The following is a 22386-nucleotide window of genomic DNA, read 5'->3' as shown; positions in this document are numbered from 1 at the left end:
CACACATACACACACACATACACACACACACACACACACACACACACACACACACACACAAATCCACTGCCAATGGCAGACATGCCTGAGTACAGGTTTCCTCTTTCTCCTCCATTGTTGTTCAGTTCATTCTCAAGCTCAGTCAAGTTACCAGAAGCTTTCACTTTGTCAGACACATCATTTCCTTGGAAAAAAAGAGCTGACACTCTATAAATCTCAGGTTTTCAGGTGATCCAGAATTTCTAGTTAAGTCTGCATGTTGGCTCCACAAAATGATAAGACAAAAGATTATGCATCAAAATACAAGTAAGTAGTCTAAGTAAACTTTAATTAGGATTGTAAGGATTCAGTGGGACTTGTTCATTGTTGTGCATTATTGAGTCAATTTATGTACTGTGGCCTAGAAAACTACAGCTAAGTTGTGGTCTGACCACACCTTTAACATCCAATCTGAGCTCAGACAACTAGAAATAAGTTAAAACAAAAAAGCAGAGACAGTGGCATAGGCCTAAAAACAACCTGGGACAAAGAGTTATGATTACAACTTAAAAAACATTAAAAAAGTAATAATCCAACAAATAATTTCATGTACAAAAGGGACCAACTATTTCCTTGACGTTGAGTTTCAGAAATGAATAAGGGAACAAGAGATGGCTCAGTGCTTAACCAGATATGACATAAACACTAGGAAGACAAGGCAGCCAGCATAGTCATCCAGAGACCCTCATTCAATGAGTGAGGTTGAGTAATTTAGCATAATTCCTGTCAATCTCAGGCCTCTGTAGAAACCTATGTACACAGATGTGTTTATATGCCTAGTGGTACCTACCCACACTAAAAAGGGAGAAAGAAAATAACAAAGCCAGTGATTTCAATTTCAGTAAACAGGCAACTCCAACTAAGCTAGTTTAACTATGGAGGTTGTTTAAAAATAAGGTATTTCCATAAACCTTGTCTAATCTAATACTAAAAGTCAGACCAGCACTGATTAATGTAACTCAGTGTTACAAGAGCAGTGGAATGTAAAATGACTAAATCTGTAACTGTGAACACACACACACGCTAAATAAAGAGAAGCTTGAAGGAATCTCACTAAAATCACGGACAGGAAAAGGCTGCTCACTCTCACCCTGCCTATTCAATATAGTACTGGAAATTCTAGACACAGAAATTAGACAACATAAGCAGATCAAAGGGATTCAAATTAGGAAGGGGGAAGTAAAGATATCACTATCTGAGCTTGATATGATGGTATACCAAATTGACCCCAAAAAAAAATTCTACCTGAGAACACCTACATTTGAAAAACCCCTTCAGAAAAGTGGATGAATACAAAAATTAACTAATAAAATAAGTAGTTGTCTTTCACGCAAAGAATAAATGGACTGACAAATAAACTAGAGTAACATCACTTTTTAAATTGATGCTAATAATATAACACGTCTTGGGGTGACCCCAACCAAGCAAGTGAAGGATCTCTAAAACAAGAACTTCAAGTCTCTGAAGAAAGAAATTGAAGACCTCAGAAGATGGTAATATCTTCCATGCTTATGAATGGAAGGAACAACATTGTAAAAATGGCGATCTTACAAAAAGCAATGTACAGATTCAATGCAAACCCCATCAAAATTCCAACTCAATTCTTCATTGAGTTAGAAAGAACAATTTGCAAATTTATTTGAAATAACAAAATACCTAGAATACCAAAAACTATTCTCAACATAAAAGAACGTTAAGGGGAATCCTGACCCCTGACCTCAAGCTGTATTACAAAGAAATAGTCAAAAAAAATGAAAAACTGTACGGTATTGGTTCAGATATAGAAAGGTAGATCTATGAAATAGAACTGAAGATGGAGAAAAAAAATCCATGAACCCACACACCTATGGTTACTTCATCTTTGACAAAGGAGCTAAAACCAGCCAGTGGAATAAAGATACCATTTTCAAAAAAAAAAAAAAAAAAATGGTGCTGGTTCAACTGGCAGTCAGCATGCAGAAGAATGCAATTAGATCCATTCTTATCTCCTTGTACAAAGCTCAAGTGCAAGTGGATCAAAGATCTCCATATAAAACCAGTTACAATGAAACAATCAGAAGAGAAAGCCAGGAAGAACTTAGAACATATAGGCACAGGGGAAATTTTCCTGAAATGCTCTAAGATCAAGAATGAACAAATGGGACCTCATGAAATTCCAAAATTCTGTTAAAGCAAAGGGCATTGTCAAAAGGACAAAACAACAACCAACAGATTGGGAAAAGAACTTTACTAAGGGCTAGTATCCAATATATACAAAGAACTCAAGATGTTAAACTCTAGAGAATTAAATAATCCTATTTTTAAAATGGGGTACAGAGCTAAACAAAGAATTCTCAACTGAGGAATAAGGAATGGCAGAGAAGCACCTAAAGAAATGCTCAACCTCCCTAGTCATCAGGGAAATGCAAATCGATGAAACCATGAAATTTCACCTCACATTCAACCTCCACCTTAGGAAGTCTGAGCTGATGGACTTTGCTGCTGCATCCAACTTGGATATAGATTCTGGGGCTTCAAATTCAAGCCTCACCCTTGGGAGACAAGTGCTCTGCACATTCCTGCAGCCCTGTCTCAGGGGTTTCATGAGAACCTAGAGCCTTTCTGAGGAATTATAAGAACAGTGTCTTCCTTGATGTGTCAGCTTAGAAACACAGCTTTGTCTTAAAGTTAAGTGGTAGCATCAATTTGAGGCCAATGAGTGAGAATTCAGAGGAATGCTGTCACACTGAGTGTAGACATGAGGACTTTAAATCAGGGGGCACAGCAAACACTCAAACTGAAGAACTGAGTACAGCAAAACATCCCACAGGCTTTGATCTGTACAAGCCTAATGTTAGTCTCCATAGCCTAGCAGAGCCAGAGCCTTGGAGTCCTTCCCAGTGATGTCAGAACAGGTCCATTGTGACCTCATGAGGAGGGATTATGAGGCGGCCCAGCCTACAGGTGTTAAGCTGTGGCCAGGCCTGGATTTCTTTGAGTGCGTTGAGAGGTGGTGAGGAGTGGTGCTCTCTGCGGTTTTGTTGTATCTATTGAGCTGTTTGTGGTCTTATTGCTTTCTACTTGTGCTGTGTAAATGTGTATGAATCATTGTGTGTAGAAGTGTGTGTGTTTACAGATTTTCTTGAGTGTGAGTGTGTGTATTCCAGTTTCTGTGTGTGTGTTTGTTAGTGTGTGTGTGTATACCTGTTCCTGTGTGTGAGTGCAGTGTGTGTTTGAAGATTTGTTTGTGTGTGCCAGTTCCTATGTAATTGTGTGTAGTGTGAATCTGGGTGTGTGTAAGAGTTTGTGTGTGTGAGTGTGTGCTTGTGTGGGTGTGTGCTTGCCTTTGTGTGTAAGTGTGTGTGTGTGTGTGTGTGTGTGTGTGTGTGCTTGTGTGTGTGTGTGTACTTGCCTTTGTGTGTGTGTGTGCCTGGGTGCCTAAAGGCGCTGGCCCATCCCCTTTGCCCTATTTATCTGTATCAGCGGCACCTCAGTGCAAGTGATCTTAGGATCCAGAAACTCCTGGCTGCTCTTCCTAAGGTAGGCATCATCCTTATTTCAAGACAGGTTCTCACATTGGCCTGCAGCTGGCCTCCAGTGGCTTCCAGAAAAGTAATACACCAACCCCATAATCTCAGATTAAAGGCCTGTTTGATGGCTGGCTATTAATTCTTTGATTGATTTTGCCATGAGATCAAGAAAAAGAACTATATGTTTTCCAGGCCACTGGTTGCTCGTTTTCTTGTTGGTGCTGTTTTACCTTAAGCTTTATTTGGTCTTTTTGTTGTGCTTATTTTTATTTTCTCCGGTAGTATTTTATTGTTTTGATGATTTGCTTTTGCATATTGGGCTGTTTCGGTCTATCTCCATTTCCAATGTATTTTGGTTCCTCTTTGACATTGTCCTGCTTTCTACATTTATTGACTGTAAGTTATCATATATATTTATACACGTTTGCTCTTTGTGACACTTTGTCTTTTTGTCCGTGGTGTACTGTTTAATAGTCATGATATTTAAGTATAGTACTGTTTATGGTTGTTTAATTTTAATTTTCAATATTTTGCTCTGGGGATGACAAGTAAATAGCATTTTTCCTAAAGGGGTAGAATTTTCTGTTTGTTTTGTCTTATGCTAATTCTTTCCCCTCTCATTTCTTTCATATGGCTTTTTCTTCAGTCAGCATCCAACCACACACAGAACTGAGCAGCTGTGGCCCTCCCAATCACACAGTTTGCAACTATAGTTTTAGATACATCATCTATATTTAGTATTTATATGGTCGTGAATTTCTACTTTGGTTTGTATATTTAGTAGGGTTTTAGTTAAGATTTTTAACTTTCTTTTTCTGCCATATGTTTTTCATCATTTTGTTGTATTTTTCTAGCTTTCACTTACTTTTATTTCAAGCACATATTTTTAGGTAGCACTGTAGTACCTTTAGCTTCTGTTTTCCTACATCTTTTTCATGATTTTGATGCTGTTCTTTTTATGTTATTTTTAGGGAGCATTAGGTGTGATACAATGCCTACACCTAGTGAGGAGGAGTTCCCAGCCCCAAACCCCGAGCCCATTATCGCTGAGGAGGAACATTTTCACTCCCAATACAAAGTCTTGAGGACCATCGGGAAAGGGAGCTGCGGCAAGGTCGTCCTGGCCCACCACCGGCTAACAGGCACCCCCGTAGCCATCAAAGTTATTGTGAAGAACCTACAGTGGTTCCAGCCAGCCATGACAGAGGCCAATATCATGAGGAAGATAGATCACCCCAACATCATTTCCCTCATACAAGTGATCGAAACAAAACAAAGATTATACCTGGTCATGGAATTGGCAGAAGGGGAAGAGCTATATCAGTACATCAAAGAGCGTGGCCACATAGAGGAGGACGAGGCCCGTGATATATTTAAACAGATAGTAGCAGCAGTGAGTTACTGCCATGAACATGGTATAGTCCATAGGGACCTGAAGCCAGACAACATCATGATCGATAAGAACGGCAAAGTGAAAATAATAGACTTTGGCCTGAGTACAGTTATACAACCTGGCCAAATGCTCGACAAGCACTGTGGTGCTTATGCCTTTATCTCCCCTGAAATATTCCTTGGCCATCGTTATGATGGGGCAAAAAGTGACATATGGACTCTAGGTGTGGATTTATTTTTAATGGTTGTTGGGAGGTTGCCATTTGACTCAATTGATACCCATGAGTTGCAAAGACAGGTGGTGTCTGGTGTCTATCCTGCCCCCTGGGGGGTTTCAATAGAACTTGATGACCTAATCAGCCTGTTGTTGACACCGAACCCTAGGTACAGGCCAACCATCACAGAGGTGATGAAACACCCCTGGCTGACAGAGAACTGGAAAGCCTTCCCACAACCATCTGTGGAACTGCCTTCCCTCTGTCCACAGCCAGAAATATTACAGGTGATGAAATGTATAGGCTTCCAGGCCCAAGATATTAACAACTCCATAATAAATCGCAAATACAATGAAACCATGGCAGCCTATTATTTTCTGCAAGCACAGGCTCTCCAGGGCTATGGCTGTCCAACCCGGGCTCAGCAAGTAAATCCTGTTACAGCACCATTCCCTTCCCTTGAGGACAATGCTAATTTCAAATTAGGACTGAAAAGGTCCGAAAGCTTGCCAGTCCTTAACACACGGCTCTTCTCATCCACCCAAGCTCAACTGTGTGCCTATGGCCAGAAGACAAGTACAAGAGGGGGCAGAATATCCTCCGTGCATGGTCATCTTCTCCACGGGCCACTCAAAAAGACAACCACACAGGACCAAGGCCAGGAACGTGCCCTGAGTGTTCCTTGTATCAACTCCAAAAGCAGGCTCAGTGACAAGAGCTGTGGCAGTAAAAACCCTGAGGAAAATCTCACCCACACTAACTCAGCAGAGGATAAGCCCATCCCCAGCAGGGGCCGCCCCAGAGGCTTTAAGGCCAGGGCCAAACAGATAGGAAAGGCCATCAGGAAGTTGTTCTGCTGTTTACCAAAACGAAGGGAACCTCGCCTGGGACAGAGCAGAGTCTCCTCCCAGGAATGAGCTACAGAGGGAGTGGAGAGAATGGGCAGCAGGCAGAGCCCAGGTACCTTTGAGCTTTATCCTTCCTACTTTGCTCTGTGCCATTCCCTCCTCTGTCTCTGATTTCCATTATCCCCACAATTCCTACCTTTCTATCTTCTCAAAGAAATTTACTATTCTTCCACACCCCAAGTATTCTCTCTCTACTGAATTTCTCCTCTTCCCAAGAGGGACACAAGATGAGAAATTTGTAACCCACTCTATAAAACTGTCTTGCGGACCCTCTTCCTCCATCTCCCACTAAGGCTAATAGCTCCCACAGAATGAGGACTAGAGGGCCATGGGCTCATGGATTCTTCCAGGCATTACTGGCCCAAGCACATGTGTCTATCAATCAGAAGGGCTGCAGAACAGATTCTTAAAAGTTTCAAATGTAGTATCACATTCTAGTATGCCCCAAAGCTAATAACCAGGATTGCCATTGAATAGTTTGCAGCTTTTTGATGATGTCCAGGCTCCTGTATTCATGCATAGGGTTTTTTTTTGCATCATATTATGCTTTTGTTCTAAGACCTACTAATGCATAGATTTAGATAGAATGCTTTTCTAAATAATTCCTTTCCAAGATCTCAACTGGAAAGTAAAAAAAAAAAAAAAAAAAAAAGTCAAAATATAGTAAGGAACTCAAAGCCACACATGTTTTTTGAAGAATCCTACCTCATTATTTCTTTTGCCTAGAATAAATTGTCTTGTCTCCTTCACAGTGTCATCTGGAAATTCTGTCATTCCTGAGTATAACCATCAGGTGATTTCAGACAAATGTTGCTGGAAAAGACAATAGAAGCTACAAGAGAAACAGTAGCAGTAGTACCAGCACCACTAACACCACCAGCATCAGCAGGATGAGAAGAGGGAGGAGGAGGAGCTGAAACAGGAGAAGGAAAGGAGGTTGAAGAGGAGAAAGAAGAGGAAGAGGAGGAGGAAGATGAAGTAGAGAAGGAAAAGGAGAAGAAAAGGAACAAAAGGAGGAGGAAGAGGAATAAGAGAAGGAGGAGGAGGAAGAAGAAGGGGAGGAGGAGGAGGAGAAGGATCAGGAAAAGGAGGAGAATGAGGAAGAGGAGGAAGAGAATGAGAAGGAAAAAACAGAGGAAGAGGAAGATAAGGATGAGGAAGATAAGGAAGAGGAGAAAGAAGAGAAAAAGGGGGAGGAGAAGGAACAAGAGGAGGAGCAGGAGGAGGAGGAAGAAGAAGAGAAAAAGAAGGAGGAAGAGAAGAGGAGGAAGAAGAGGATGAGGAAAAAGAAGGGGGAGGAGGAAGAAGAAGAGAAGAAGTAGGAGGAGAAGAAGGAGAACAAGAGGCACCTAATGCCCTGACTTCCCTCCGCCTTTAAGAATGGCTGAATGACTACTTTTGCAGCCAGATACCATGCTGAAAACTGACTGTGAAATGATTTAATGGAATATTAACACTCAGAGAAGACACATCAGTGTTCCTGAGGGAGTTCATGCCTGGAAGTTAAAGCTACATGACAGAGGCAAGCAGTATGGCATGTTCTTAATGAGGAACACCTTCTCAAAGCTGATGATGTAATGGGTCTGAAGGACCATTTCATGGGATTCAGGGTCTCATCTCCTTTGCCAGGGCATGAAATATTCCATGACTTTCATACTGCATGAGTGTGGAGACCTTAAATACTGACTTCCCTGGTTTCCAGAGGATCCTGTGTTGCTAGGTTACCCCTTAGTCATGGGCTTCCCTGTACTCATGGTGTTTGGAGCATCTACTGTCTTTGTTTATATCAGGGATCACAAGAGCTGGACCTGGATCCCCCCAGCAGAAATGCTGTAGGCAAAGAGGACAATAAGACCAGCAGAAAACACCTCCACTGCTTCTCACTCTGCTCCAAAAGCCAAGGCAGCCCCCACACAGTGAGCATCTAGCCTCACTCCCAGCAGACAGATTGGGAGATGGCTGTGGATGGGCCCTGTGAGGTTCTGTGGGAAGACATCCAGTAGTTCCAGGAGCAGCTGCAGCAGCCAGGACACATGGAACTACAGTGCAGGTGAGCTATAGGAGGGACTGAAGAGCCTGACCTGGCCAAGGCTAATCTGAGTTCCTGGGTGCAGGCTGGAATGCTCACTCTCGATACACTGAAGGACACTCAAGGGCAAGCAATGTGTCCCTAACACTGTGTGTGGCCTCATTCTCATACTCTTGTCCAGGTAAAAAGCAGCTGCCTTGGGCAACTGAAGTTGAGTCCAGACTCTATGGAGTGCACAGTACAGCAGATAGTCAGATGTGCAATCACACGAGTGTGACCTCTGGCTGCACCTTACACTCAGTATAGATGTGCACAGAGAAGGCACCATTCTAGGTGTGCAGGAGTAGGGGAGAGCTCAGCATTTACAATCCTCTGCTAACCCTGACTGGAGCCAATCATGGGATAAGGTGGCATCACTAGTGAGATGGGCTTATCTGGGCCACTGTGCTCTGGTGTATGTCACAGACAGTTCCAGTCTTTCATGCTGACAGTTCAGACCCCAAGATGACTTCAGCTCAGACAGTCCTATGAGGAGGGGGCTTCGGTTCCTATTTCAGATTCACTGCAGGAAAGACCCTAGAACAGGATGGCCCACAGAAGTGAGTTTACACAGTACTCCTGTTTACCTGATTCCTCGCCTCTCACATCCTACACATTCTCCTCCACCTCTTTTCAGCAGCCACCCAGGAACCTGCACAGGATTGTGGGTCACGCTTATCAGGATGCTGGGCCATGGGTCTCATCCCAGGTAAGTTCTCAATTGAATCCTTGTGGCTCCTACACGCTGCCCACCTAAGTTTTCCAAATTGGGTCCTTAAGTCCCCTTATAATCCTCTACAGGTAGCCCTGAAGGTACAGCCAGGTCTGGGGAACACTGGGTTCAGCAGTAATTCTCTGGTATATTCAATGGTCACTAAGAGGCACAACAGGTTCTGAGCAGTGTAGAGCCCTCCAGTGGTAATCGTGCAGAACTGCAGTACATTATTTCCACCTTTCTTTTCCTCTATCTTGTTCTAAAGGGCTGCTACTAGAGCCCCTGGACACCTAAGAAACTTGAGTTCCCACCACTAAAGGCACCAAAGTGGCCCTGTGAAACCTATACAGAGGACAGTATGGAATATGTTCCTGAACATCCTCATACCAAACCTGAAGGCTGATTGACCAGTAAGAATGATGCTGGACTCACTGAGATCATTTAGAAATTGGGAGGACAGAGCATTAGAGGCTGTCACAGACTAGTCCAGGACCATAGTTCACTCACCTCATTTAATAGAGGAGAAAATGCCTACCCTTAATGTTCTCATCTAAAGGTACTTCTCTGAAGAATTTATCAAAAAACATTCCCTGTGTGGAGTCTCCTACCTGATGTGTAGGGTTCTCAGTGTGAATAATAAAGTCCCTCATGGCTGAAAAGCCTTAGTTTCCACATCAATTTGGAGGCTCCTCTCAGCTGAAGGGAACCACATGGTCTGTAGCCAAGTTTCCTGATATGAAAGGTGGATGTCATTAAACTCTCAGGTGTTTCCAACTTTGTGTGTAGGGACCACATTCAAAGACAAAAGTGCCAAAGACAAAAATGGGTAAAGTTTCTGGACTGCCTGGAATCCCTCACGACGCTGGGGGCACAAAGAGTTCCTTTGCCATGGACAGGAGGCTTCCAAGAAGTAAAATAAATCTCATCCGCTAGAAGTCCACAGCCCAGCCAGGAAAAGAACTAAAATATCATGATTATCAGACAGCCTAAGGTAGGGAGAGAAACTACTGATTCATGCTGGGATGGTTGGAAGAAAAACCATTAGGCAACCTTGCAGGAAGAGGAGATTGAGAGCTAAGACAGAGCATACCAACAGGATGGCTCATCAGGGCCATGGCAGATCTCCTATGTCAAAATTGGAATGGTCTGGGTAGAGGTGAAAGTTCTGGGACTGTAAGAGCACAAAAAGCATTAAAGACAGGTTGACAACTACCTCCAAACTTCTGTGTTTCTCTGCAGGTTGGGGAGGCAGAGAACGACCACAGAGATGACCAGCATGTCTTCTGCCTGGACAATGTTTGTCTGCTCACCCAGCAAGACCTGAGACCAAACACTGGTGGAAGCTACTGGTTGCTCAATGAGTTAGCTCCTTCTTTCCATAGGAGAATAGCTCTTCCTGTTATGGCCTGGGGAACATGCAATCCTGCAGGATGCTCTGGTGTAGGAAGGAACTATACAGCATATCTTACTGTGCCAGCCAGGCTTGACATTTGCTTTATAGCATTTCAGCACCAACAGCCTTTGTCCAGCATTGTATAAGTCAGTTCTTGCCTCTCATTGTAACTAGTGCCCAAAAGCCTGCTGTTAGGCCCTGGTGCTCACTAGGAAATGAGAACCACTGGATGGGGTGTGCAGGCACTCATGGGTATTTGTATGACATGCCATAAGAGAATTGTGATTACAAAGAATGTTTGACTTCTGTACTTGGTTATTTGAAGCCAAAACCCTGCTCCACATTCCATTTCTGATAGGAGTGCCTTAGCTTTATGAATGTCTCTGACGTGGAGCCTCATACAGGTGGCTGCCCAAAGGCCATGAGGCACAATACAGACAGGAACCCCATTGCAGCACCAATGGAAATGAAGCTTCGGGCCTCCTATTGTATGCTGACATTGTTGAAGTCTTGAAAACATGCTGAGTGTCATGTGTCACATGCATCTTCTCACTTTTAATTCAATACAAGCAACACTGTGGAGATCAGTGGCACTTGGGGCTCAGGGCTGATGGGATCCATCCCAGCACCTGTGATGGGTGTGTCCTTAGCTCAGGGATGTGAGAGATGATCACCAGCTGAATGTGTTATGGCTCACTTAGGGTAGCAAGCTTCCACCAACATGACAACCCTCACTCCATTCTGGACTGGATAACTACCTGTATCCATCATGATATTAGGTCAATGTGTCAGTCCCCCTAAGCCAGAACATAGGGTATTGGGGACACACAGGATCATGACACAACACACACACACACACACACACACACACACACACACACACACACACACACACACACACAATAAAGTCTCCATATCTTACATATCAGTTTCAAAATCTAAGAGATTATCGGTGGCCCACATAACAAGCTGGGGCTTGGTGGTATTTAATCTTTTCTTTGTTTATTCTAAGAAAGTCCTCAGCCAGCATCTGTCCTGCTACTTCTTTCATTCTAAATGTGTACCACCTTAAGACCATTCATGAAGATTCCAAGTCTCAAAATAAGGTTGAAGATGGAACACTAATCTGTGGGTCTTTGGTGCCATCAACGGGTGACTTTCTCAATTATGTCACCAAGTCCCTGGCAAGTTTTGTCTACTGAAAGCCACAAGCAGCATAGTGATGCTGAATCTGGCCACCAGGAAGAAGGCTGTGGGCTATTGGCTCTTTTTGCTCCTCACTTCCTCACCCTCCATGTGTTCTCCACCTACACTCTTTGCCTAGCCTCCAAGTCTCTGTCCTGAGCTACACTTAGTGTCTACACCTGCAGAACTACAGATTCTCCTTCCTGCTAATCTCTGCACAGCTCCACCACATGGATCTATTCCTGTAGTCAACAGATGCTCAGGATAGGGTAGGCCAAAGATTCAGACCTTTACACAGAAACCAGAATGCAGAAATACACAATACCCAAGGGCTGCTGACTGCATTTTGTTGCAATGGTATTCTCTGAGGTTGAGACCATTATCATCCAGGTCTCTGGGTTTCCAACACCCGGCCTGTAGCAGGGTGCGTGCCATGGTCTTGGGCACTAAGACAGAGTAAAAGGGCCCTCCTTGAGTAGGCTGTGAATGTCAGTGGGCAGAGGGGCCAGATGCTCAATAGTAAAACCTCTATCTTTTACAAGAGGACCCAACCTGGGGGCCACTGGAGGCACATGACCACTCTGAAAAGCCGAGCCTTTAGGAACTCCATGTAATGTTAGGGGGAGGGGATGAGAAGAGAGAAGATGAGTCCAGTGTTAAAGACACTGAGCCTAGAATTTGACTTCTAGGTCCTGGGCATGCTGGTTTACAAGGTGACAGCCCACTGCACATGGAGGTGTGGAGGGATGTAGAGCAGCATACATACAATCTACCTCCCCCTCCTCCCTCCCCTCAGGCTGTTGAGCACCAGCCCTGTAGGTGTGAGGGTTCTAGCGTGAGGACACACTGATGCAGAAGTCCCCACAGAAGGAGCTCCAACTGTCTAACTGTTCTTGTTATATTTTGACTGCCTGTTGAAACTGTTTTGATTATTGAGATCATATCAGATACACTTAATGAACAGCTTATTAGCTGTGTAATAACTGAAATGTGTAAACTACAGAACAACGGGCCTGTCATTTGTCATCTTTCCATAATCTGGCTGCTCATCACTTACTAACTAGTTGTTAATCAACATCTACCAACTGCCACATTCATCCTCACTCCTACAGGCATCAGGAGGGGGAAATTCTCATGTCACATTGTCCCACACCTCCCTTGTCTACATAGGAGACACAGGTTGTATTACTTTCAAAACACACTTCTCCACTCTCTGGACCAGGATTTTAAATCAGAGCTATTTTGCCATTAAAGCAAATGTCCCCCAAAACCAGCATCTGTGACTCCTCTCTGAAATCTGTTCCCCTCTCTCAAATTCCCAGAATGACTGCTTTTCTGAAGACCTCAATCTTCGATTCCTGTGATGTAGCTCCAGGGACAGGGAAGGCACAGATTGGAAGTATGGAGCCCCCAGGTGGCCCAGCTCTAGCCAGAGGGCTTTGTGAACTGCCATGACTTTTCACATCCATGCAGGAAGACACCTGACAGGCTTACTCGTTTAGCTTTATGCTCTGTCTGGTTTAGAGCACATTAGGGCTAGTTGTTGGTTATGTAAGCTCCTGTCACCTAGTCAAGGATCAGGAACATGTACCAATCTGTTCGCAGACCAACCTTTGAATGCTGTTTGTTTTCCTGCTGATGTGGAGGTCACACTTCTGCCATACACTGAGAGAAGAACTGGAAGACAGCCATAATCTGAAATGTGTTGCATTGTGCACATAGCAGATCTCTGCACATAAGGAAACATGTTAGAGACCCAAGCTCTGCCTTAGTTACCCTTTGGTCAGTGACTGACATTCAGTGAGGATAAATTGATGGTGACAGTCCTAAGTTAACACATGAATCTTTACACAGATCCTGTACTGGCTACTTCCTCGTGGCTATAGTCATGGCCTATCTGGACCTAGAGAAACAGAGGAGCAGAAATTCACCCTGTCTCCAGTCTTTCTATTTTTTTATTTTATTTTATTTTTATTGGGTACATTTAACTTACATTTCAAATCTTATCCCCAATTCCGTTTCCAGTTTGTTCCTTCATAAAACCTTTATCTCATTCTCCCTCCTCATTCCTCTCGGACTTACATTTCCCTACACTGGGGCATCAAGCTTTGGCAGACAAACCACTTCTCTTTCCACTGAAGCTCAACAAGGCCATCCTGTGCTACATGTGCAGGTGGAGCCATGGATCTGTCCTTTTCTACTCATTGGATAGTGGTTTAGTCCCTGGGAACTCTAGTGTTGGTACTGTTATTTTGGGGGTTGCAAACCTCTTTAGCTCCTGTATTTCTTTCTCTAATTCCTCCATTGTGGAGCAGGTTCTCAGTTCAATGGTTGGCTGTGAGCATCTGCCTCTGTATTTGTTATGACCTTGCAGATCCTCTCAAGGGAGAGCTATGGACTATTGCCCAAGGCCCTAGGTGATTTATCTCTTGGGAACAATCAAAAAAAAAACCTTTCACATTAAATAAGGAGTAAATTACACATGACAACACTCCTTTAAAACAGGAGCTACATCATATCCATCATCACACTGCTGGCAGAATATCAAGTTAAAGCCAGAGGCAAAGATGCACCAGAAGCCAGATTTCTGCACTACTACAAGTCTCCTGCTACCATAGCCCAGATGAGTACTTTCTCCAAAACAGGACCAAGCTGACTTCTGTGGTAGGGACATGAGAGTAAATACGTGAAGCCTTTTGGAATTTTAGATCTCTATTCAAACCTCTCCACCCTCACTGTTTTGTTAGTAACTCCTTTAAGTGTCAAATTGATTCCATTAAGTTGGCAACTTGACAACCTTTTCCGAGTCATTAACAATGCATTTTTAACTATAATGTCCACAGAGTCAAGGGTGTTACAAATAAAATTTAAATTTCAGACTATGATGATGCATCTATGAAAATTGTAGCTAGCCAAGAGATCAATGTACAACGTGCCTCATGGCTCCGGGTACTGTAAGGGTAACTTAAAAAATGACACTTTCTTGCCTTATTGTGACTAGAGTAGTGGACTTCTCTGTCTTTCATCAGCCTCTCCTCACCAGGTGGCTTTTTTGGCTCACTATACTCTGTAAAAGGCATCTAAAGACTCTGTGTAGAGCCATTTTGAGCTGAATTGTTATAACTCTCAAAACATTTCCTCTTTGGTCTGTGTTTACCTGAGCCACAATAACCTGGTTCTGAAACCAAAACATTCATTTGTTCCCTCGCCTTCATTGGTTCTAAGAGTTGATGGGCTTGAAAAAAATGCAACTAAAATTCTTATATTTCATAATTATTTTACTATAATAGAGAAATTTTCATGTACATTCTTTGACAAGGTTAAAAATCAAAAAACAAGCAATCAGAACAAAAGAAAACCAGGTTAGTACTGGATAAGACAAGCAAGCAAGCTAAACAAAGTAAAATCAAGGATAACAATAGATACTCACAGCTACATAGGCCAGAATGACTCAATCTCATAGAAATCTGCATTCTTCTGCATTTTTAGTACTGGCATTAAGGGTACATGCCACCACAAAAAAAGTTTTATATCAACATTTCTTTTATTTTTACTAGATACTCTATTTACTTTTGTGATGTTATCCATTTACCCCGACCAGTTCTCATCACTCCTCTCCTTTCCAGTTGCCTTTACAAAGGTGCACACCCTTCTGTCAACCCCCTCTCTTCATTCTCATTGCTTTGTCATTCCCCTGCATTGGGACAACATGCCCTCACTGGCACAAAAGCCTCTTCTCACATTGATGCCAGACACTGCTATTTTATGCTACATATGCAACTGGATCAATTGGTCTCTCAAAGTAAAGAATAAATTAACTATTTTTAAAGTAATTTATACAAAGCACTTCTCTCACTAATAAAATTGTATTAACATCCACCAGGCTGTCAGCATCCCAGGCTGTCAGCATCCCAGGCTGTAATGATCTCATTAGCCAGGCCTTTCCACAGTTTAGTCTTCCTCTCTCCTCACCTGAAACTCATTCATTACCTACTTTCTACAACTCAATGAAAATAAAAACATGACAAACCTAAACCTATGGGACGCAATGAAAGCAGTACTGAGAGGAAAACTCATAGCTCTGAGTGCTTCCAAAAAGAAACTGGAGAGAGCATACACTAGCAACCTGACAGCACAATTAAAAGCTCTAGAACAAAAGGAAGCAGATACACCCAAGAGGAGTAGATTGGTAGAAATAATCAAACTTAGGGCAGAAATAGACCAAATAGGAACAAAAAGAACCATCCAAAGAGTCAACAAAACGAAGAGCTGGTTCTTTGAGAAAATTAACAAGATTGATAAACCCTTAGCCAGACTAACTAGAGGGCAAAGAGAGAGTATCCAAATTAACAAAATCAGAAAGGAAAGTGAAAAAATAACGACTGAAACTGAGGAAATTCAAGAAATCATCAGATCCTACTACAAAAGCCTATACTCAACAAAGCTGGAAAATCTGGAGGAAATAAATACATTCCAAGACAGATACAAGATACTAAAGTTAAACCAGGATGAGGTAAACCATCTTAATAATCCCATAACACCTAAAGAAATAGAAGCAGTCATCAAAAGACTCCCAACCAAAAAAAGCCCAGGGCCAGATGGGTTCAGTGTAGAATTTTAACAGACATTTATTGATGACATAATACCAATACTCTCTAAACTATCCACAAGATAGAATCAGAATACGACTTATATTATTTTTTGAGGCTACAATAACCCTCATTCCTGAACCACGCAAAGACCCCACAAGGAAAGAGACCTTCAGACCAATCTCACTTATGAAAATTGATGCAAAAATACTCATCAAAATCCTTGCAAAGAAAATCCAAGAACACATTAAAATGATCAATCAGCATGATCAAGTAGGGTTCAACCCTGGGATGCAGGGATGGTTTAATATACGGAAATCCATCCATGTTATCCACCATATAAACAAACTGAACAAAACCACATGGTCATCTGACTAGATGCTGAGAAAGCATTTGACAAAATTCAACACCCCTTCATGTTAAAAGTCTTTGAAAGAACAGGAACCTAGGCTCATACCTAAACATCATAAAAGCAATATACAGCAAACCAACAGCCAAATTCAAACTTAATAGTGAAAAACTTGAAGCAATTCCACTAAAATTAGGGACTCGACAAAGCTGCCCACTCTCCCCCTACCTATTCAAAATAGTACTGAAAGTCCTGGCTGGAGCAATAAGACAGCAAAAGGTAATCAAACGGATACAAATTGGAAAGGAAGCAATTAAAACATCACTATTTGCAGATGACATGATACTGTATTTAAGGACCCCACAAATTCAACCAGAGAACTTCTACAGCTGATAAACAAGTTCTGCGAAGTGGCTGTGTATATAATTAACTCAAACAAATCAGTAGACTTCCTATATTCAAAAAACATACATGTAAAGAAAGAAATTAGGGAAAAGATACCTTCACAATAGCCACAAAAACTATGAAATACTTTGGTGTGACTCTAACTAAGCAAGGGAATGACCTGTATGACAACAACTCCAAACCTTTATAAAAAGAAATTGAGAAAGATCTCAGAAAAATGGGAAGAACTCCCATGCTCATTGATTAGAAGGATCAACATTTTAAAAATGACCATCTTACCAAAAGCAATCTACAGATTCAATGCAATCCCCATCCAAATTCCAACCTAATTCTTCATTGAGTTGGAAATAGCAATGTGCAATTTCATGTGGAATAATAAAAGACCTAGAATAGCGAAATTCATACTCAACAACAAGAAAACTTTTTGGGGAATCACCATCCCTGACCTCAAACTGTATTACAAGGCAATTATGATAAAAAAAAAAACATGGTACTGGTACAGAAATAGGCACATGAATCAATGGAATAGGATAGAAGATCCAGAAATGAGCCCCCACATATATGGTCACCTGATTTTTGACAAAGGAGCTGTAAACATTCAATGGAAAAAGGACAGCCTATTCAACAAAAGGTGTTAGGCCAAATGGCACTCAGGATGCAGAAGAATGAAAATAGACACTTTCTTATCTCCTTGTACAAAGCTCAAGTGCAAGTGGATCAAAGATCTCCACATTAAACCAGGTAAACTGAAAAATTTGATTAAAACTAGGGAAAACCTTAGAACACATAGGCACAGAAGAAAATTTCCTGAACACAACAATGGCTCGTACTCTAAGGTCAAAGATTGACAAATGGGACTTAATGATATTTCAAATTTTCTGTAAGGCTAAGGACAATGTCAAGAAAATAAAACGGCAGCCAACAGAGTGGGAAAAGGTCTTTAATAACCCCACATCAGATAGAGGCATAATATCCAAGGTATACAAATAACTCAAAAAGCTAGACATCAGAGAATCAAACAACCCTATTAAAAAATGGGGTACAGAGATAAAACATTCTCAATTGAGGAATATCAAATGACTGAGAAACATAAAGGAAGTGTTCAACATCATTAGACATCAGGGAAATGCAAATCAAAGTAACCCTGAGATTCCACCTCACATCAGTCAGAATGGCCAAGATCCAAAACTCAGATGACAGCAGATGCTGGCGAGGCTGCGGAGAAAGAGGAACACTTCTCCACTGTTGGTGGGGTTATAAACTGGTACAACCACTCTGAAATTCAGTCTGGCGATTCCTCAGAAAATTGGACATAGTACTACCTGAAGATCAAGCTATTCCACTTCTGGGCATATACCCTCAGAGACACTCCAATATACAACAAAGACGCATGCACCACAAGGTTTATAGCAGCTCTATTTATAATAGCCAGAAGCTGGAAAGAACCCAGATGCCCTTCAGAAGATGAATTGATACAAAAATTGTGGTACATTTACACAATGGAGTACTACTCAGCTATCAGAAACAATGACCTAATGAAATTCTTAAGAAAATAGTCGCATCTAGACAATATCATCCTGACTGAGTTAACCCAGTCACAAAAGAACAGACATAATATGCAGTCACTGATAATGGGATACTAATTTCAGAAAGCTCTGAACACCCCAGAAACAACTCACAGACTGTGTGAAGTTCAAGAAAAAAAAAGGGGGATTATCCTCAATCCTTACACACCAAAAAATTTTGACTAGTTCCGGGTTATATCCTGTTTTACATGTACTTTTTGCTCATAACTCTAAGACCTTACTGCACACTATCCAACCTTTGGGGAAAAAAAAGCCAAGCACTGACAAAAATGTACTCGTATACTTTTATGCAAAAATGCTTAAAATTTGTTCTTTTATCTTTGTCTTTTAAAATAAAGTTGTTGAAAAAAATAATCTGAAAACTCACTGGCCCAGGACAGTCTGTCTTCAGATCACTTGTGTTTGGGCTCCTTATTCTGGTAGCAGTTTGGAGAAATAAGCCTGGATTTTACAAAGATTATGTCCTGTCTACATTCTCTTGGAAAATCTATTGTAAAATCATGTGAATATATTCTCTATTATATGATCAATATTAAAATATATTTAAAGATTCTACATCTCTAAGTTAATGTGCACATGTTTGTATAATTACATAAAGAATTTCTCTGTGCTAAAACACATACTTAAGAGTAATCAGAAAATGAAACTCATGTGTCTAAGAACAAGGATTGTAGGTAAAGCTGAGTGAGCACAAAGAGCTTTAACACAATTCCATTTTTAATCCAAACTTCAAAAGTAAATGGAAAGTATCCGTTCAATGCAATAAGACTAACCAAGTACTTTAAGCTTTAAAATAACCGATTAGTCATACCTTTCCTGAGAAAATCCAGCCAGTCTTCATCCATCCACACTGAGGAGTTGCTCACCAGCAGCTTGTCCTCCAGTTTGAACCACCAGAGGGATGCAAGTGTTAGAGAAAAAAGACAGAAAATCAGCTGTGGTACTGCAGAACACAGCATCTGCCTTCTCTATGCTCTTTTTAAATGAAATGGTCAAATTTAAAAACAAAAAATAACTTCTGTATCAAGCAGTACTGTACTGCCATTTATACTTTCTAAATGAAGATCCCAACACAATTACATTAGTGTATGATGGAAATCTAATATTTGAAAAAAACTTAGGTGTCATATATACTTTCAGGATCATCAATATTCTTCTTAGAGTTTATAACATAACAACCCAACAGCCTTAGATCACCTGGGGCCATGTTAAACTATACTTTCGTGTGCATAAAGCCTTACTTTGATATTACTAAAGGTAGCAAAACTGAGGATATATACTTTTGTATCAACAATTAAATTAGTTATTTTAATAATTATGAAATACTGCATCATATAATAATGTTAGCATCATAATTTTGAGGAAAATTATTTAAAGAAATAATCAGGAAGAAGTAATTTTATATGCAAACTATCCATATTTCCATCCATTACTTAACATTTCAGTTTATGGTGTTCAGTGTTGAAACTGGCTCTATTTCTCTCCTTCTGTAGGAAGTAGAGACAGTTAGACAGTGATCAGGTATGCAGCATGATACAGTTCATTGACATACAACCTGTCTTTTATGTATATATAAAGTATAGGAATGTATAATAAAAGTATATATGTTATAAAATAAATGGTTATGTTATATATAAATACATATTTATAAAAACAAAAATTAAAAGAGTGCACATCATATATTATACATATACTATACACACATATAAATTTGAAAACAGAATAATATTGTATTAGGATACGTTAACTGTAGAGAAAAATATGTGGCTGTGGCATTTGTCTGCATATCTTCAGACATTGCCGAGCTGGGATCGGAAGCTCTTTGACCCTAAGATGAAGGATGGAGGTTTTCCAGTTTGTCTCCACAGCCGTCTCCTGGGTAACATACACAAGTATCTTACCAGCCCTGGGCTCTCAACTGTGAGGCCACTTGGTATTGTAAACACTTAATGGCAGCCACAAAACCACAACTTGGATATCTGGCAGTGCCATCAAAAATCACAGGCAAATAAAGTAGAGGACTGGACGTCTGTAGGCAATGGGGACAGGGAGGAATCAACCCAAAGGAAGATGGTAGGAAAAAGCCACTCCGAAACTTACTAAACTGCAATGCAGTGTAAAAGGTAACTGCAGTGGATTGTAGGACTTATCTGCTATGAATGTGTTAAAGGGTTAAGCAGGGGCAGGGTGAGGACATGGGAAAGAGAAATATATGGGATAATCAAATGTCAGGATTAAGAAACAACTTATGTAAACCTGCAGGTTAGAATGGTAAGTTCTACCTGTAACAGGGATGATGAAAGTAAAGGAGTCAGAACACAGGATCTCTTCATGATTTATGATGCCCTCCCTAGACGACCTGTGTAAATGAAAGTGCAGGGCAGGCATGGGGGATAATCTCACAGCAGTTGGACAAAGAGGGTCCAGAAGTCTCCAGAATGACACAGGCTATTGGCCTTTGTCTTAGTCATCAGTACTCTACACAGTTAGATCCAAATGATACAAGTACCATATTTTGCTTATAGGATAAAAATCAAATTCTAACCACAAGAACAAATTTCTTCCCTGTTAATAGAGGGAGAGGGTACATTACAGAGTGCTGGGGGAAAAAACATGCCTGTGTTCATATATAGTGTTGGACTCTGGCTTCCTAGAATACAAACCTGCCAAGAAAGATTTATCAAATGAAACAGCAGAGACACTCCTGTGAGTGAAAGAATAAATTGTATTATGAATATATTTCAATCTGCTCCACAAGAAAAAATTTAGTGACTAGTCGAAATCTTATCACTTGCAGATCATAGAGACCCTAGTTGGGAACCTACCGTTACTTCACTAAATGGAAATGATCTCAATGTTTTTTCTAAGCTCTTGTTTGTACCCAGAGTCTTACTACTCTCAATCTTGGTCCAATAGGCTTCTTTATGAAATCAGCAGCCTATGAACACCCTCACAATGAGTCAGGTGCTGTACTTGAGTGACCCCAAAAATTCCACCAGAGAACTCCTACAGCTGATAAACAAGTTCAGCCAAGTAGCTGGATACAAAATTAACTCAAACAAATCAGTAGCCTTCCTATACTCAAAGGACAAACATGTGGAGAAAGAAATTAGGGAAAAGGTACCCTTCACAATTGTCACAAAAACTATGAAATACCTTGGTGTGACTCTAACTAAGCAAGTGAAGGACCTGTATGACAAGAACTTCAAACCTCTAAAGAAAGAAATTGAGGAGGATCTCAGAAAATGGAAAGATCTCCCATGCTCATGGATTGGAAAAAAATCAACATCTTAAAAATGGCCATCCTACCAAAAGCAATCAACAGATTCAATGCAATCCCCATCAAAATTCCAACCCAGTTCTTCATGGAATTGGAAAGATCAATGTGCAATTTCATATGGAACAACAAAAGACCTAGAATAGCAAAATCCATCCTCAACAACAAAAAAACATCTGCGGGAATCACTATCCCTGACCTCAAGCTATATTACAAGGCAATTGTGCTGAAAACTGCATGGTACTGGTACAGAAATAGGCATGTGGATCAATGGAATAGAATAGAAGATCCAGAAATGAGCCCTCATGTATATGGTCACCTGATTTTTGACAAAGGAGCAGTAAACATTCAATGGAAAAAGGACAGCCTATTCAACAAATGGTGCTGGTCCAACTGGCACTCAGCATGCAAAAGAATGAAAATAGACCTGTTCTTATCTCCTTGTAGAAAGCTCAAGTGTAAGTGGATCAAAGATCTCCACATTAAACCAGATACACTGAAACTATTAGATGAGAAAGTAGGGAAAACCTTAGAACACATAGGCACAGGAGAAAATTTCCTGAACAAAACACCAATGGCTCAAGCTCTAAGGTCAAAGATTAACAAATGGGACTTAATGAGATTGCAAAGTTTCTGTAAGGCTAAGGACATCGTCAAGAAAACAAAACGGCAACCAACAGAATGGGAAAAGATCTTTACCAACACCACATCAGATAGAGGCCTAATATCCAAGGTGTACAAGGAACTCAAAAAGCT

The 22386-nt window shown here is 41.1% G+C and overlaps 2 protein-coding genes across 2 annotated transcripts in view; both read left to right on the top strand.

Annotated features, from left to right (window-relative positions):
- Positions 1 to 4539: 4539 nt before the first annotated feature.
- LOC308439831 (sperm motility kinase Y-like) lies at positions 4540 to 6072 on the top strand (the record flags this gene model as incomplete). The annotated part of the gene is made up of 1 exon (XM_080941744.1): positions 4540 to 6072. The coding sequence occupies one exon, from the start codon at positions 4540 to 4542 to the stop codon at positions 6070 to 6072; it is 1533 nt and encodes a 510-aa protein (XP_080797870.1).
- A 2606-nt stretch (positions 6073 to 8678) lies between these two features.
- LOC308439829 (sperm motility kinase Y-like) overlaps positions 8679 to 22386 on the top strand; it is a gene marked incomplete at both ends in the record, with an annotated part of 71709 nt that continues 58001 nt past the window's right edge. The window contains 3 exons of the mRNA XM_080941742.1: positions 8679 to 8840; positions 10086 to 10207; positions 13930 to 14051. Coding sequence (XP_080797868.1) covers positions 8679 to 8840; positions 10086 to 10207; positions 13930 to 14051 — 406 coding nt within the window. The remainder of the gene's footprint in view (positions 8841 to 10085; positions 10208 to 13929; positions 14052 to 22386) is intronic.

This window comes from Micromys minutus (assembly GCF_963924665.1).
Source record: "Micromys minutus genome assembly, chromosome: 30".
Classification (NCBI taxonomy): domain Eukaryota; kingdom Metazoa; phylum Chordata; class Mammalia; order Rodentia; family Muridae; genus Micromys; species Micromys minutus.
Note: the sequence above shows the minus strand (reverse complement) of the source record. Positions and strands in the feature narration are given on the sequence as shown.